The 18,571-nt window shown below is 38.9% G+C and overlaps 1 protein-coding gene across 1 annotated transcript in view; it reads left to right on the top strand.

The window, feature by feature from the left end:
- The window catches only part of PNLIPRP2 (pancreatic lipase-related protein 2), a 28,470-nt gene extending 17,605 nt beyond the window's left edge, over window positions 1-10,865 (top strand). The window contains exons 9-13 of the mRNA XM_012001127.1: window positions 441-559; window positions 2,469-2,598; window positions 4,078-4,189; window positions 7,830-7,997; window positions 10,756-10,865. Of these exons, the coding sequence (XP_011856517.1) occupies window positions 441-559; window positions 2,469-2,598; window positions 4,078-4,189; window positions 7,830-7,997; window positions 10,756-10,819 (593 nt within the window). The 3' untranslated portion in view covers window positions 10,820-10,865. The remainder of the gene's footprint in view (window positions 1-440; window positions 560-2,468; window positions 2,599-4,077; window positions 4,190-7,829; window positions 7,998-10,755) is intronic.
- Window positions 10,866-18,571: the final 7,706 nt, after the last annotated feature.

Raw genomic sequence — 18,571 nt, 5'->3', positions numbered from 1 at the left:
CTGTCTCTCTCTCTCCCCACCGACTGTCTTTCTGATTCTCTCTTACTCTCTCTCTCCCCCCACCAACTCTCTGTCTCTCTCTGACTCTCTCTCTCTCTCTCCTCAACCAACTACCTCTGTCTGCCTCTCTCTCCCTCTCTGTCACTTTCTGTATCTCTCTCTCCCCTACCACCCCACCCTACTCCCAGCCCCCAGCCCTCCTCATTCATTTGTGTTACGTGCCTGGCCCCTGGAAGAATGGACAAAGGTGCTTGTCAGGACGTGTCACTCCTCCACAGTCACCTAGCCCTGAGTAGGTCCCTCCTCAGCAAATGTCCCAAGATATTCAGGAGCCGACACCCATCGGTGAAATGTGCAGGTGATTCCTCCTTAGTCAGAATGGATCGTTCACGCTTAAAAGTGAAGGCCTCCTTTGAGCATCCAGGATCTTTGTTTTTCAGGAATTAGTAACTTTGCAGCTTGCAATCACCTGCGAAGCTTCGAGTATTACTCAAGCAGCATCCTCAACCCCGATGGCTTCCTGGGCTATCCCTGTGCCTCCTACAATGAGTTTCAGGAGGTAGGTTACCCCAGGAGGCTGAGGAAGATGTTGGTGGCTCTGTTTGGGGTGTTTTTGTGTTCCTGTGGCTTAGAACAGAACAAAGAGATGTAACTCTGCAACTAATGAAAGGAGATAATAGAAATTCTGTGCCTCACAAAGCCATCTTCCCCCGGGCAGCAGGCTGGGCTGGAGGGGAAAGGCACAGACCTGACTGTGGTGGGCCCTTACTAGGGTCCCCAGTTGTTCATTTAGAAAAATTTCCAATTTACAAAGAAGGTGAAAGAAGACTAATGATGAATACTGTACACCTATCACTTAGATGCACCAATTGCTAACATTTTATATGTGTGTATGTATACTTTTTTCTAAATTATGTGAAAGTAAATTAAAGACATTATGACATGTTACTTATAAAAACTTTAGCCTCCATCTCTTAAAAACAAGATCCTTCTCCTATAGAATAATATTCAAGAAATGTATCTTTGATACACTAATATTTTCTAATATATAGTACATATTCAAGCTTCTCCAGTTATCCAAATAATGCCCTCTAGAGCTATGTCTGTTTGCCTGCCTTCTTTCTTTCTTTCCCTTGTTCTCTTTTTTTTTCTTGCATTGCAATTATTTTGTTGTCTCTTTAGTCTCTTTTAATCAAGAACAGCTTCCCATTTTTTCTTGGTCTTTGAAGACTTGCCACTTACGAGGATTTCAGACCAGGTACTTGGCAGAATATCCCACTCTCTGAAATTGTTTGATTTTTTAGGGGGTGCTTCAATGGGTAGTAGCAGGTCCTTCTCAGTGTATTAAAACTAAAGACATTCATTTAATTTTCATTCATTATTTGATGACATAAATTCATTCATTATTTGATGACTTTAATTACTTGGTTAAGATGTTTAAACTCACATTTTGTCCTTCAAAACTAATTTTAACCTTGACATTCTTGGGTTGAACTGAGGTCAAAAGGACATCATATTTGATCTCCAAGGTCTGTGAGTGTTCAGTGAGAAGCCTTCACTGTGCTAGTTCTTGCTGGGTCATGGATAGCAACATGGCCTCTAGTACTTGTCTTATTTCTTCCAAATCACAAAATAGCTCTACACACCATGCATTTTGGATGTGGCATGAGGCCAAAGAGCAGATGACAATGACACTGTGGCATAAAGCAATCAAATCCCTGATTCGAAGACAGCAAATTGCCTCCTCTGGGCCTAATTAAAGAACTATCATTTGAGAAACAACAAATAAGAATCAACAAGTCTGGAGAAATAATTCACATTAAAGTGAAAATGGTCCTGGATCTTCCCTTCCTCACTTCTTTGGAAATAACTTGTTATCTCTCCCATTTACTTCTCCCTAAATATATTGTATTGCATTCCCCATTCATGTTTTAATTTTACTGCTTCCTGGATATGACTTGTTTTCTCAACTATACTCCAAGTTTTCAAGGCACTTATTTGGATACTCTGCAGGGCCTACCACAGTTCTATGCACAATTCCAAGGATGGAAGCATGTATGCATGGGTGCATGGGTAGACAGATGCAGGAATGCATGGATCAGTGGATAAGTAGGATAATGGATGACTCATCGATGCATGGATGCATGGGTAGATAGATGCAGTAATGCATGAGTCAGTGGATAGAAGGGAGAATGGATGGACACGTGGATGCATGGGTGCATGGGTAGATAGATGCAGAAATGGATGGATTAGTGGATAGGTATGAGAATGGATGAATGGGTAGATGAAAGGATGGATAGGGGATGGATGGGTAGGTGGATGGTTGTATAGGTAAATGAAAGGTGGATGGTTGGGTGGGTGATGGGTAGATAGGTAGATAGACATAGGAAGGAAGATGAATTGACTGATTAAGTGAGTGAATCAAAGGTCTACCACTAACAGACACATTATGGTTTTTTTTCCACTAGAATAACTGTTTCCCTTGTCCAGCTGAAGGATGCCCCAAAATGGGGCACTATGCTGACCAATTTGAGGGGAAAACCAGTGCTGTGGAACAAACCTTTTTCCTGAACACAGGAGAGAGTGGTAACTTTACTAGTAAGTTTCCATTTTACTCACTTCAAATTCTGGCAAATAATTTTAAAAAGTGTGCCAGCCTTATTAGTCAGTATCCTTGGTAACGATGGATAGAAACTTAACTACAACAAACTTAAGTTGTAATGAAAGGACAGTGAAATGGAATTTGTGTTGGGTCTCACCCCTCTAACCAATACTCCTGCCCAGCAGAGAAAAGTATAATGATTGGCCCAGGCTGGGTCACATGTTCACCCACCCCTGGTGCAGGAAGGATGCATCTATTAACAGAAGAGGGCAACGTGAAAGTCACTGTAAGTCAAGAAGTCACTGCAGTCATGACTATTATATTGGTCCTCCTACATACACACACACACACACACACACACACACACACACACACTCTTTGTGGTGATGTCATTTTGCCCTGCTTCTTATTTTAAAAGTACTAGACAGTAAAATCATCAAGACTCATTTACTATGAATAATATCATATAATGGCTGGAAAGAAGAGCAGTTATTTTCTAAGGGAGTTTCAAATTTAAAAATTTATATAAGCACCTTACAAAACGCTTTTCACTTACAGTATTTCCTGTAATCCTCAAAATATTTATCATAAAAGATAACAGTTTGGCTGTATCTATAAAATTTTGTATGCACATTCCTTTAACCCAGTAACTTCACTTCTCAGAATGTACCATAAAGAAATACTTGCATGTGTGCATAAGATGATGTGTTCAAGCATGCTTGCTCTTTGTTTTTAAGAGCAAAAGATTGAGGGGAAAATCTAAATGTCCACCAGTTGGTAAATGACTAAATACTATAGATTAAATACTACATGTAACCATTAAAAAGAAGGTTATACTTCTGCATACTGAAGAGAGAAAACCTCTAAGGTGTATTAAGTAAGAAGGCAAGTGACAAAACAACATGCAATATACCCAGTGTCTTCATTTTTCAGACTGCTGTAATGTAGTACCATAGACTGGGTGGCTTGTAAATAGTAGAAATGTATTTCTCACAGTTCTGGAGGATGGAAATCCAAGACCATGCTGCCAGCATGATCAGGTTCTGGTGCACATTGCTGTCTTCTTGTTGTATACTCCCACGTGGTGGAAAAAGGACAAGAGAGCTCTCTGGGGTCTCTTTTATGAGGTTACTGATCCCATTCATGTGGGCTTTTACCCCCATGAATTCAGTCCATTGTACCGTGTATCAGTCAAAATACACATGTGCAGTATCAGCTGCCCTTCATTCATCAAGAGCACATACCTTGCTGTATTCATAAGGGACTGTGCTGAACCATAATATTTACTGACCCCTGAGTCCCTCGCTCCCACCTGGAACCTTACCCCCTTAATTCCTGGGCCCCAGGAATTCAATTAAGTCACAGTCCTTTTACCTCTTACCCCTGGAGGATTCACAGCTTGGAACAATAATGTTTTCATACATCATTTTTTCAATAAGATGAGTTCATTAAATGGGTTGTATTTCTTTGGACAGGTTGGAGATATAAGGTATCAGTCACACTTTCTGGAAAAGAGAACGTGAATGGGTACATCAGGATTGCTTTGTATGGAAGTAATGGAAACTCAAAACAATATGAGATTTTCAAGTAAGTTCACTAGTAATGCGAAATGATCATACTTTCCATAGTAGATTATTCAAAATCGACTGAGTATAAAGTGCTTTATAGATCTAGGCATCTATTATACAGAACCATTGAATCCTAGGATATGAGCTGGAAGAAAGTTTCAGTGTCTAGTTCAATCATCCCGTTTTACATATGAGAAGAGTGAGGCCCAGAGAGAGGGAACTCACTATTTAAAATGAGTCATGTGCTAACTCCTTTTGGAATGTCAGTCATCTGACTAGATTGTTTTTTTCTTTTTTTGTTATTTTATTTTAGATTCATGGGGTACACGTGCAGATTCATTACATGGGTATATTGTATAATGGTGAGGTCTGGACTTCTCGTGAACCTATTACCCAAACGGTGAACATTGCACCCAATGGATAAATTTTTAACCCTTATCCCCATCCCAACCTCTCTCCTTTTGGAGTTCCCAGTGTCTATTCTTTCCAGCTTTATGTCCATGTGTACCCATTGTTTATAAGTGAGAGCATGCAGTATTTGATTTTCTGTTTCTGAGTTATTTTGCTGAAGATAATGGCCTTCAGCTTCATCCATGTAGCTACAAAGGACATGATTTCATTCTTTTTATGTCTGCATAGTATTTTATGTTGTCTATATGCCAAATTTTATTTATCCAATCAACCACTGATGGACACTTATGTTGATTCTATGACTTTGCTATTGTGAATATTGCTGTGATCAACATAAAAGTGCAGGATTTTTCTGATAAACTATTCCTTTTCCTTTGGGTAGGTACCCAGTAGTGCAATTGCTGGGTCAAAATGAAGTTATATTTTTCTATCAAGTTATCTGAGAAATCTTCATACTGTTTTCCATGGGGGTTGAACTAATTGACATCCATACCAACAGTGTGTAAGCATTCCCTTTTCTCCATATCCTTGCCAACATCTGTTATTTTTTTGACTTTTTAATAATAGTCATTCTGACTAGTATGAGATAGTATCTCACTGTGGTTTTAATTTGCATTTCTCTAATGATTAGTGATGTTGAGAGTTTTTTTATTTGTTTGCTTGAGGCTTGTATGTCTTTTGAGAAGTTCTTTGCCCACTTTTTAATGGGGTTATTAGTTTTTTTCTTGTTGATTTAAGTTCCTTGTAGATTCTGGATATTAATCTTTTGTCAGATGCGTAGTTTGTAATATTTTCTCCCATTCTGTAGTTTGTATACTCCATTGATTGCTTCTTTTAATGTGCAGAAACTCTTTAGTTTAATTCAGTCGCATTTGTCTATTCTTGTTTTTGCTGCATTTGCTTTGAGGTCTTAGTCATAACTTCTTATTTTTTTTGTTTTTATTTTTCTTTTCTTTTTTTTTTTTTTTTTTTTTGAAATGGAGTTTCACTCTTGTTGCCCAGGCTGGAGTGCAATGGCGAGATCTCGGATCTCGGCTCACTACAACCTCCACCTCCTGGGTACAAACGATTCTCCTGCCTCAACCTCCCATGTAACTGGGGTTACAGGAGCCCGCCACCACACCTGGCTAATTTTTTTGCATTTTTAGTAGAGATGGAGTTTCACCATGTTGGCCAGGCTGGTCTCAAACTCCTTTCCTCAGGTGATCCACCTGCCTCACCTAGGCCATTGTACAGGAGTTTTATCCTATGTTTTCTTCTAGAAGTTTTATAGTTTCGAGTCTCATATTTAAGTCTTTCACCCATCTTGAATTAATCTTTGTATATGGTGAAGAATAGGGGTCCAGTTTTATTCTTCTGCCTATGGCTAGCCAGTTATCCTAGCACCATTTATTGATTAGGTTTATTCAATAACCCTTTCCTCATTGTTTATTCTTGTTGACTTTGTCAAAGATCAGTTAGCTGTAGATATGTGGCTTTATTTCTGGGTTCTCTATTCTGTTCCAATGGTATATGATGTATGTGTCTATTTTTGTACCAGTACCATGCTGTTTTGGTTACTGTAGCCTTGCAGTATAGTTTGAAGTCAGGTAATGTTATACCGCTGGCTTTGTTCTTTTTGCTTAGATTGCTTTGGTTATTGGGGCTCTTTCTTGTTCATATTCTAAAATATGAACAATTTTAGAATTGTTCTCATTCTGTAAAAAATGGCATTGTTAATCTGATAGGAATTATGTTGAATCTGTAGATCACTTTGGATTCTTCCTATCCATGAGCATGGGATGTTTTTCCATTCGTTCGTGTCATCTACAATTTCTTTCACCAGTGTTTTATAGTGCCCCCTGTAGAGGTTATTCACCTCCTTGGCTAAATGTATTCCTAGGTGTATTTTGTGTTTGTGGCCATTGTATATGAGATTGAATTCTTGATTTGGTTCTCAGATTGAGAATTTTTGGTGTATAGAAACGCAACTGATTTTGTGCATTAATTTGTATTCTGGAACTTTACTAAAGTGATTTACCAGGCCTAGCAGACTTTTAGGGGAATTGTTAGGATTTTCTAGGTATAAAATCATGTCATCAGTAAACAGAGATAAGTAGACTTCCTCTTTTCCAATTGGTTGCCCTTTATTTCTTTCTCTTGCCTGATTGCTCTGGCTAGGACTTACAGTACTGTGTTGAATAGGAGTAATGAGAGTGGACATCCTTGTCTAGTCCCAGTTCTTAGGGTGAATGCTTTCAACTTTTCTCCATTCGATATAGTGTTAGCTGTGGGATTGTCATATATGGCTTTTATTATTTTGAGGTATGTTTCTTTGATGTCCAGTTAGTTGAGGGCTTTTTATCATGAAGGGACATTAAATTTTATTAAAAGCTTTTTCTGCATCTATTGAGATTATTATATGTTTTTCGTTTTTGATTCTGTTTATATGTTGAATCACATTTGTTGATTTGCATATGTAGAACCATCCTTGCATTCCTGGAATAAAACCCACTTGATTGTGATGAATTACCTTTTTAACTTGCTGTTGGATTTGGTTTGCTAGCATTTTGTTGGGGATTTTTGTGTCTGTGTTCATCAGGGATATTGCCTATAGTTTCCTTTCTGACTTGGGTTTTGCAAATATCAAAATCTCTTCAGGCAAGGCACATCTGTATGGCATATAACCAACACACACCCCATCCTCACACACATAGGTACACACATGAAACCTGTGGCCATCTCATCCATGTTGTGTAGCCTCAGCATCTGGCCTTTGCTGGGCATATGAGGTGCCTGGTAAATATGTGTTAGATGAATGCATAACCTGTGCAATAAAGTTAGGTTCTGTTTTTGCACTAACTTTTACATAAAAATGTTTGTGTTGAATTAAATGTCCTTGACAAATTCCTGTAATACACATGAGATGCTAACAAAAGGCATCTGCTGAACCACATGCATCTTTAAACATAAGACATTGCCCCAAATGGTCCTGTAGCAAACTTTAGACCATTAATATGCCACCCCAAATATTTGACTTAGCTGTAGATGAAAACTAAAACAGTGGAAATCTGGAGTCCAATATTTTTAAAAGGTGTGTTCTGCACAAATACTTTTATGTTATGGCAGCCCCTGGATGTGTATGAAGTCATTCGAGGTGTTTGCAGAAAACCAACAACAGCAACTATTGTTTAGAGAAGTGATAGATTGCGATCATCTTATGTATTCATATATCCAGCTGATATAACATTTTATGTCCATATTTTCAGAGGATCCCTCAAACCAGATGCAAGTCACATGCATGCTATTGATGTGGATCTCAATGTTGGCAAAATACAGAAAGTTAAGTTCCTCTGGAACAACTATGTGATAAATCTATTCAAGCCCAAACTGGGGGCTTCCCATATCACAGTGCAAAGTGGTGAAGATGGGACTGAGTATGTATTTTTTATTGCATCTAAGTTTGGTTATTTATATTTACATATTGATTTATCTATCTATGCATTCATTCATCCAATTGCCCACCTACTCATCTATGTACCCATCTACTCATCCATTCACCTACCCATCTATCCATTTCTCTATCCTTTTAATCACTCAGCCACTTACCTATTCACTTATTCCTCTACCCATCCACCCAGACACCTATCTCATCATTCTTCTGGCCCTCCAGCCATTCTTTGATCTTCCCATCCATCCATTCATCTTCCCAGGTGTTCATCTCAACTCTCCATCCATCCATCTGATTTACTTTGAAAAACCAAAATTGTTTTCCTTAGGCAAAATTCAACTTGGCAGGGGCAAGGCATGTAGGCACAGATAGGCACAGATTCAAGAAACGGGCAAATATGAATGACTGTTTTATCTCAAACAATAAGGAAAGCACTTGGGAAGCACATAGGGGAAATCGCTGAGTTAATTCCAGTTGATGTACAGTTATTAATGTAAACAGGTTTGTTTGGAGACTATAGCATTAGAAGGATACACACTGTGTTGGGAATCTGGCTCATAATGACAAGTTCTTCCATTCTGAGAGAATAGAATCCTACTTAGTAGGCATTGGGAGAGAACATAACTGTTTTTAAAATATGGAAAGAACGACACCTCAAAAAAGGATAATTAAAAAACAATGGGATAATAGAGAATAAAGGAAACATAAATGTCGACTCTCAACTGCTCTCATTTTAAGATGAGGAAGTAAGATTTGGAAAGTCAAGTAACTTGTCTAAGGTCATGTAGGGAATCTAAAGGGAAAAATACTGGACTTCAGAATGTTTTCAAAACACACACCAAGACTTTGCTCAGCTGCATGACTTAACTTTGCTGGCTGTAAAAGTGGCAATAATCCCAATTATTCAATGTATTATTGGAAGGATCAGATGTCACAGTCAACGGGCCGTCACTTTGTGTACAGTAGACCCCCTTACCTGTGGGGATGGGTGATATGCTCCAAGACCCCAGTTGGATGCCTGAAACCTCAGATAGTACCAAATCCTACATATACTATGGGGTTTTTTTCCTATTCATACATACTGTATGAATAGGAAATATGCTGGACAAAAGGACAATTCATGTCCTGGGTGGGACAGAGCTGAACAGAGCAAGATTTTATCATGCTACTCAGAATGATGTGTAATTTAAGACTTACAAATTGTTTGTTTCTAAAATTTTCCATTTCCTATTATGGGACCTCAGTTGACCATGGGTAACTGAAACCATGGAAAGCAAAACTGCAGATAATGGGGGGCTACTATACTCAGTTGTGAGGCACAACAAGGACTGGAACCCAGGTCTTCTGACAGCCCATTCAGGGTTCTTCCCACTGTGCCCATCAATTCAGCCAGCTGGATATGAAACTGAGAAGTCCATATGGTCTGGCAGTGCAATGCAATGTGAAAATGTCTGGATTTCTCAGTATTTAAGTGGGGGTGGAGTTCCTGTTTTAAGTACAATATAGAACACATGCTGTATAATCCAAACACCAGAGTCCCCAACCCACATGAGGGCTCTCTCATCAAGAAGCTACATTCTGAAGCTAAACCTGGAGGGAAGGCCAGCTTGGCCACACTGTTCCCCTTGCATCAAAGACACCTGCAAGAGAAGGAAGAGGCCGGAAGTGGCCAGCTTCTCATGCTTGGTGCTTGCTCCAACCTTACTTGGTTAGTTTCTCAGGATTAATAACCCTCCAGGATCTTTTTTATTTTTAAGAAATTGTATTGAAACATAATTCCCATAAAACACAATTCACCCATTTAAAGTGTGCAATTTAATGGCTTTTAGAATATTCACAGAGTTGTGCAACTATCACCACAATGTTAGAATATTTTCATCACCCTAAAAAGAAACCCCTTACCTGTTAGCCATCATCTCTCAACCCACACATCCCTTTTCCTCAGCCCTAGGCATCCACTAATTTACTCTGTGTCTCTGTAGTTTTTCTTATTCTGGACATTTCATGTAAATAGAGTCATACAGTGTCTAGTCCTTCATGACTGGCTTCCTTCATTTAGCACAATGTTTTCAAGGTTCATTCATGTAGCATGTATCAGTACTTCATTCTTTTTTATTGCCAAATAATATTCTATTATATGAGCATGCCACGTTTTATTTATTCATTTATCAGTTGGTCGTTTGGGTTGTCTCTACTTGGGGGCTATTATGAATAATGCTGCTTTGAAATTATGTACAAGATTTTGTTTTCATCCTCTTGGGTATATACCTAGGAGTGGAACTGCTTGGCCGTATGATAACTCTGTTTAACCTTTAGAGGAACTGCCAAACTGTTTCCAAAGTGGCTGCCACATTTTACATTCCCAGAGCAGTGTATGAGGGGCCCTCTCTGACCTTAATTTGACAGAGAAAGTCCCTCTGAGCTGGCTGGGGCACTATTGGTCCCTGGAACTCATTGCTAGACCCAAAGAGGCAGTCCCATCAGAGACCCCTCGGTTTTGCAGTTTGCAAAGCTTCAGTTTGACATGGCTGATTCACTTGCCACCCATTCGGAGCTCACCCGGGGAGAGGGGTGCTCTTTGAGCAGGTTTAGTTAGTAAGAATTACTCGGACTCTGCCTGGCAAAGCAGAACTTTTAGGTCAAGGGGAGCTGAATGCAGGGGGTTGCCCGAATGCTGTTTACTCATCTGAAGTCACATTTCCACAAGCAAAAGAGCCTCGTGCTGACAATGTTTTCCTCCACAGGTATAACTTCTGCAGCAGTGACACTGTGGAAGAAAACGTTTTGCAATCTCTTTACCCTTGTTAAAAACGTGGTGCGGCTATGGCGGTAATAAAATTCTTAATGCACTCAGTTTGAGGGTGAGCTGTTAGTTTGACATTCTCTACTTTCTGGGTTCACGTTTCAAAAATGATTTGGGGGACTGGAGCCAAGTTTGCCACAGGTGACACCTGGAACTTCTCACCCACTTACCTCTGCCACCGTCTCTCTCTTTCCAGGCACTTTAGGTGGCCTTTCTAATGGATTTTATTTCCTTAGACAATGGACTTCTGTCCTATTTGTAAAGGTCATTGTTGCTGTCACTTGCTGCCCACCCAGCCTTTAACATCATAGGGGCACAAGGTAGACACCACATAAGAATTCAGAAAATACAAAGAGAAGAAAAGCAAAAAAAGGAGAATGAAATAAAACATCCCGAGATATTGCCGCATTTTGTGGCAGGTGTAATTCCAAACTCTGATGATTCTGGTTAAAATCCACCTGCGGCATGGAAAAAGCAGGGCTTTAAAAAAAAATTAATGCATGCACATGTTACAAAATTCAAATGATACAGAAAAGTATTCTTACAAAAGGTGAATCTCCTTCCCCCTTGCCTTCAAGTCTCTCAGTTCTTCCCAGAGACAACTTGGATTTTTTCAAGAAATAGTCCACATATACTTATGGATATATCTATTTTACACACTCAACCCTGCCACACCCTTTTTGTCCAAGCCCAGATGACAGAATAGTATACACACTGTTCCACATCTTGCATTTTTCACTAACAATAAGTTGCATATTAGTCTCTAATGGTACGGAAAGAGTTTCTCCATTCTTCATACAGCTTCGTAGATTCCACTGAGAGACGTACATGGTATGTATGGTTGGACTATTTTCTATTATAAATATTCATGCAATTAATATCCTTTCATGATATCTTCTACATTATATAGCTGATAAATAAATATTTGGAATATGTTTATTTTGACAAATGTTGCCAAATTGCTGTCTATAGCGATTGTATCAATTTATTCAACGAACAACATAGTAGGTTGAACCATATGCAATTGCACCAATTGCACTTTTAAAGGCCAGAAAAGCCAAATGTTGGCAATTTCATGTGATTCATTCTAATATGAGAGCGTTTCACACTCTCGCCAACATGAGTATTGTGAAATCTTTTGCCAATTTGATAGGGGAAAGTGTTTTTCCTTACATTGTAATTTGCTTTATTTTATTATGAATGAGGCTTCAGTATTTAATGGGCTCTTTGTATTTCTTCTTCTGTGAATTATCCAAATTCTTTGCCAATTTTAGGCATCTTTTTAATACAATTTTTACTTTAAACAGCTCTTTAATATTAGGAAAACTAGAATATTCCATCATATGCAAATATTTTGCTCAATCTATCCTCTGCCCAGGGAGGAAAAAGAACGCCAACAGGAGGGGCTGAGACAGCCACTCACAGGGCCTGGACCTGTCTGCCCTGTGCCCAGCTCATACTTAGAGGGTTCTGCAGGTCCCCATCACCCCAGTGGCTTCCCAGAGGGCTCCAACCACCTGAACTCACACTGGTCAGAGACAGGTGAGGTAGCCAGGCTTGGGTTTTCATGTCTCTTTCCTGAGCGTGATACTGGTCACCAGCCTGTGTGGTCTGTTTTTTGAGGCTATGCCCAGATTTGAGGGGCCAAGGACCTCCTCAACCAAGCTCCTGGGGCCTATGCAGAGCACAGCCATAGAAGCCTGACCTCCTGACCATGCACCACCTCCCATTTGTCCCCAGCAGAACTGCCTGGGGACCCCAGACAGTAAATGGGCGGGTGCCAGGTAGAGGGTGTTGCTTTCAGGGCCTGGGAGTAGTGCTGTAGGGTGTACTTGTTGTGCCAGGGTGGGGTTATTCACTGTTCAATTCTTAGAATCCTGAAATGGCTTCATCTAGCAGTTTGAGAAAATGGCATCATGACAGCAGTGGCTGTTGCATCAGGATAATTGCAGGTAATTCTTCCTTCCACTGAGATTTGGAGAATGGGGGTAAAGGAACTCTGTCTTCCCTTTAAGGGGAGGCCTCTAATACAAACAGAACTGGAGTCCTTGAGTTCAATATCTTGGGATTTTTTTGTTTCCTTCTTCTTTTTGGCTTTTCTTTTCTTTGTATTTTCTGAATTATTTTTCTTAAAACCCTTTACAGCATTTATTTGTTTTCATTTTTTATTTTTTTGAAGATGGAGTCTTGCTCTGTCACCTTGGCTGGAGTGCTGTGGCGCGATCTTGGCTCACTGTATGCAACCTCCGCCTCCTGGGTTCATGTGATTCTCCTGCCTCTCAGCTTTCTGAGTAGGCATCCACCACCATGCCCAGCTAATTTTTTTATTTTTAGTAGAGACGGATTTCACCATGTTGGCCAGGCTGGTCTTGAACTCCTGACCTCAAGTGATCCACCCACCTCAGCCTTCCAAACTCCTGGGATTACAGATGTGAGCCACGGCACCTGGCCTCTATACAGCATTTAAAATCTTAGCCTGGTGCAATGAAATTGGTCCTGTCTGAGACCTACTAGATGCTTTAGATCTCAATAAAACTACAAACTATAGACGTTATCAGCCCTGGCCGTGTATTAGAATTACTGTGAAGCTTTAAAAGAAACCTGTAATCCCAGCTACTCAGGAGGCTAAGGCGAGAGGATCACCTGAAGCCAGGAATCTGAGACCAGCCTGGACAACAGAGTGAGGCCCCATCTCTTAAAACAGAAAGGAAACAAAAACAAAAGACAGTCCCATGTACAGGATACATCCTAGACCAACCACAATTTTGGGGTGAGTCGCCAGTATTTTTAAAGCTCCCTGGATGATTTACAGCCACAATTCAGAACCACCATGTGTGATCCCCTGTAAGAGCTGGTAATGACACTTTCTATCTTTACTCATATAAATCCCCATAGTGTGATATAGGGCCTAATTGCTCATAGGGCCTAATTGCTCAGCTCTGCAGTAAAGCTGAGCTGGCCTTGCATTCATTGCAGCTTCATTTCCTTTTAACTGGACTCTCTGGACTGACTGCTTAACTTCTTTGACCTCAACACTTACTGGAGAATAATAGTAGCCCTGCCACACAGGGTGGCTAGTAGAATTATACAAGATAAATGCAAAGCACTTAGGGCAGTGCTTGGCACATAATAAACAGTCATTAAATGAAGAAGGTTGGGAGGCTGAGATGGCTGGATCACCTGAGGTCAGGAGTTCGAGACCTGGGCAAGATGGTGAAACCTCGTCTCTACTAAAAATACAAAAAAAAAAAAAAACCACACAAAAAATTAGTGGGACATGGTGGTGCACACCTATAATCCCAGCTATTTGGGAGACTGAGGCAGGAGAATCTCTTGAACTTCACCTGGGAGGCGGAGGTTGCAGTAAGCCGAGGTCATGCCACTGCACTCCAGCCTGGGCAACAGTGAGAGTCAGTCTCAAAAAAAAAAAAAAAAAAAGAAGGAAAGGCTGACTTGCATGAGTTATTCCTTAAGAGTAACAGATACCAATGACAAAGAGCTAAGATAGGCCATAGCCTCAGAGAAGGTATTTTAAGTGGATGCAACTAAAGATTAGTATTCAGAATACATAAAAGAACAACCCAATAGAAAAATGGACAGAGATCACACACATGCAATTCACACAAAGGAAAACTGAATAAAAAAAGCTTCAGATTCAACCTCACTAGTAATCAGGGGAATACAAATGAAACCAACAAAATAACATTCACACTTGTCAGATTATCCAAAATATACCTTCATCAATGAAAAAGAATGAACTAGGATCCATATGTATCAACATGGGTAGATCCCCGGAATGTCCTGTTGAGGACAAAAGCAAGTGTCAGGAAGATATCATTTAGATACAGAAATTACAACTTACATACATTTCTATTTACAAAATACTGTTACTCACCACATATGAGCTACAAGATATGAAAACATGACCTACAAGGCCATTTAGAATCCTTCATCATCCTGGGAGTGAGCATAGTACCCGATAGGTAGTTTTTCAACCCTCCCCACCCTTCTCCCTTAAGTAGTCTCCAGTGTCTGTTGTTCCCATTTTTGTGTCCATGTGTATTCAGTATTTAGCTCCCGCTTATAATTTGGTTTTCTGTTTCTGTGTTAGTTATCTAAGGATAATGGCCCCCAGGTGCATTGCATCCATGTTGCTACAAAGGATATGATTTCATTCTTTTTTATGGCTGCATAGTATTCTATGGTATATAGGTACCACATTTTCTTTCTCCAGTCCACCATTGATGGGCATCCAGGTTGATTCCATGTCTTTGCTATTGTGAATAGTGCTGTGATGAACATATCAGTGCATGTGTCTTTTTGGTATAATGATTTATTGTTTTGGGGGGGATACATACCAAATAGTAGGATTGCTGGGTCAAATGGTAATTATGTTTTAAGTTCTTAGAGGAAGCTACACACTGCTTTCCACAGTGGCTGAACTAACTTACATTCCTACTAGCAGTGTATAAGTGTTCCTTTTCTCCACAACCTCACCAACATCTGTTGTTTTTTGACTTTTTAATAATAGCCATTCTGACTGGTGTGAGATGGTATTTGACTGGTTTTTATTTGCATTTCTCTAATGATTAGTGATGGTGAGCATTTTCTCATGTATTTGTTGGCCACGTATATATCTTCTTTTGAGAAGTGTCTGTTCATGTCCTTTGCCCATTTTTAAAATGAGGTTATTTGGTTTTTGTTTGTTGAATTGTTTAAGTTACTTATAGATTCTGAATATTAGACCTTTGTCAGATACATAGTTTGTGAATATTTTCTCCCATTCCATAGGTTGTCTGTTTACTCTCATGACAATTTCTTTTACTGTACAGAAGTTCTTTAAGTTATCCACTTGTCAATTTTTGTTTTTGTTGAAAATGTTTTTAGGTACTTAGTCATAAATTCTTTGCCAAGGCCAATGCCCAGAATGAATTTCATAGGATTTCTTCTAGAGTTTTTTTTTTTTAATTTTAGATCTTACATTTAAGTCTTTAATCCATCTTGAGCTAATTTTTGTATATGCTGAAAAAAAGGTGTTCAGTTTCAATCTTCTGCCTATGGCTAGCCAGTTATCCCAGCACCATTTATTGAGTAGGGAGTTCTTTCCCTACTGCTTGTTGTCAATTGTTGAGATCAAGGTGGTTGTAGGTGTGTGGCTTTATTTCTGGGTTCTCCATCTTTTCCATTGGTCTATATGTATGTTTTTGTACCAGTACCATGCTGTTTTGGTTACTGTAGCCTTGTAGTATGGTTTGAAGTCAGGTAGTGTAATGCCTCCAGCTTTGTTCTTTTTGCCTAAGATTGCTCTGGCTATTTAGGCCCTTTTTCGGTTCCATATAAATTTTAGAATCATTGTTTTCTAATTCTTTGAAAAATGACACTGATAGTTTGATAGGAATAGCACTGTATTGTAAATTGCTTTGGACAGAATGACCACTTTAACAATATCAATTCATCCTATCCATAAGCATGGAATATTTTTCTGTTTGTGTCATCTCTTATTTCTTTCAGCAATGTTTTGTAATTCTTGTTGTAGAGATCTTTCACCTCCTTAGCTGTATTCCTCATAACTTTATTCTTTTTCTGGTTATTGTAAATGAGATTATAGTCTTGATTTGGCTGTCAACATGAGTGTTATCGATGTATAGAAATGCTACTGATTTTCAGACATTGAAGTTGTTTATCAGTTATAGGAGCCTTTTGGCAGGGTTTATGGGATTTTCTAGGTATAGAATCATATTGTCTGTAAAAAGAGATTGACTTCTCTTCTTATTTGTATGCCCTTTACTTCTTTCTCTTGCCTGATTGCTCTGACTAGGACTTCCAGTAATAATTGAATAGGAGTGGTGAGAGAGGGCATCCTTGGCTTTTTCCAGTTCTCAAAAGAAATGCTTCCAGCTTTTTGCCCATTCAGTATGATGTTGGCTGTGGGTTTGTCATAGGTGGCTCTTGTTATTTTGAGGTATGTTTCCTCGATGCCTACTTTGTTGAGCATTTTAAACATGAAGGGATGTTGAATTGTATCAAAAGACTTTTTCTCCGTCTATTGACATGATCATGTGGTTTTTGTTTTTAATTCTGTTTATGTGGGTGAATCACATTTATTGGTTTACATGTGTTGAGCTAACCTTGCATACCAGGAATAAAGCCTACTCAGTCATGGTCAGTTAACTTTTTGATGTGCTGCTGGATTCAGTTTGGTAGTATCTTGTTGAAGATTTTTGTGTGTATGTTCATCAGGGATATTGGCCTGATGTTTTCTTTTTTCACTGTGACTCTGCCAGATTTTTGTATCAGAATGATGCTGGCTTTTTACAATGAGTTAGGGAGGTCTCTCCTTTACTTTTTGGAATAATTTCAGAAGGATTGATATTAGCTCTTCTTTGTACATCTGGTAGAATTTGTCTATGAATTCATATGGTCCTGGGCTTTTATAGGTTGGTAGATTTTTTTATTAATGATTCAATTGCAGAACTTATTATTGGTCTATTCAAGATTTCAATTTCGTCCTGTTTCAATCTTGGGAGCCCGTGTGTGTCCAGAAATGTATCCATTCTTCTAGGTTTTCTACTTTGTATGCATAGAGATGTTCATAATAGTCTCTAAGGATTTTTTTTTATTTCTGTAAGGCCATTTGTAATGTTACTTTTGTCACTTCTGATTGTGTTTATTTGGATCTTTCCCCTTTTTTCTTTATTAATCTAGTTAGCAGTCTATTGATTTTGTTTATTCTTTCAAAGAACCAACTTTCGGTTTTGTTGATTTGTTGTGTAGATTTTTGCATCTCAGTTTTGATCAGTTCAGCTCTGATTTTGGTTATTTTCTTCTGGGAGCTTTGGAGTTGGTTTGCTTTTATTCCTCTAGTTATGGCATTAGTTTGTTAATTTGAGTTCTTTCTAACTTCTTGATTTAGTCATTTAGTGCTATAAACTTTCCTCTTAACACTGCTTTAGCTATGTCCCAAAAATTCTGGTGTGCTGTGCCTCTGTTTTCATTAATTTCAAATGATTTTTTTTCTGCCTTAATTTAATTTTTTACCCAGAAATCATTCAGATGCAGTTTAACTTCCACGTAATTCTATGGTTCTAAGGGATCTTCTTGGTATTGATTAGTATTTTCATTGCACTGTGGTCTGAGAATGTGGTTGTTATTTTTTTAAAATTTGTTGAGGCTTGCTTTATGGCTGAGCATGTGCTCAATCTTAGAATATGTGCCATGTGCTGATGAGAAGAGTGTATATCCTATTGTCAGGTAGGGTGTTCTATAGATGTCTATTAGGTGTATTTGGTCAAGTGTTGAGTTTAAGTCTAGAATATCTTTATTAGATTTCTGCCTTGATGATCTGTCTAACGTTGTCAGTGGGATGTCGAAGTCTCCCACTTGACTTGTGTGGTTCTCTAAATCTCTTTGTAGACCTCTAAGAACTTCTTAAAAAATGAACCTGGGTGCTTCAATGTTGGGTGCGTATATATTTAGGATAGTTAAGTCTTCTTATCAAATCGAACCATTTATCATTATGTAATGCCCTTCTTTGTCCTTTTTGATCACTGTTGGTTTAAAACCTATTTTATTTGATATAAGAATAGCAACTCCCCTGCTCTTTTTTGTTTTCAGTTTGCCTGATAGCTCCTTGTCCATCCCATCACTTTGAGCCTGTGGGTGTCATTGGTATCATTACTTGTAAGATGGGTTTCTTGAAGACAGTTGTTGGGTCTTGCCTCTTTATCCAATTTGACATTCTATTTCTTTTTTCTTTT

This window comes from Mandrillus leucophaeus, unplaced genomic scaffold (genome assembly GCF_000951045.1).
Source record: "Mandrillus leucophaeus isolate KB7577 unplaced genomic scaffold, Mleu.le_1.0 Scaffold65, whole genome shotgun sequence".
NCBI lineage: Eukaryota > Metazoa > Chordata > Mammalia > Primates > Cercopithecidae > Mandrillus > Mandrillus leucophaeus.
Note: the sequence above shows the minus strand (reverse complement) of the source record. Positions and strands in the feature narration are given on the sequence as shown.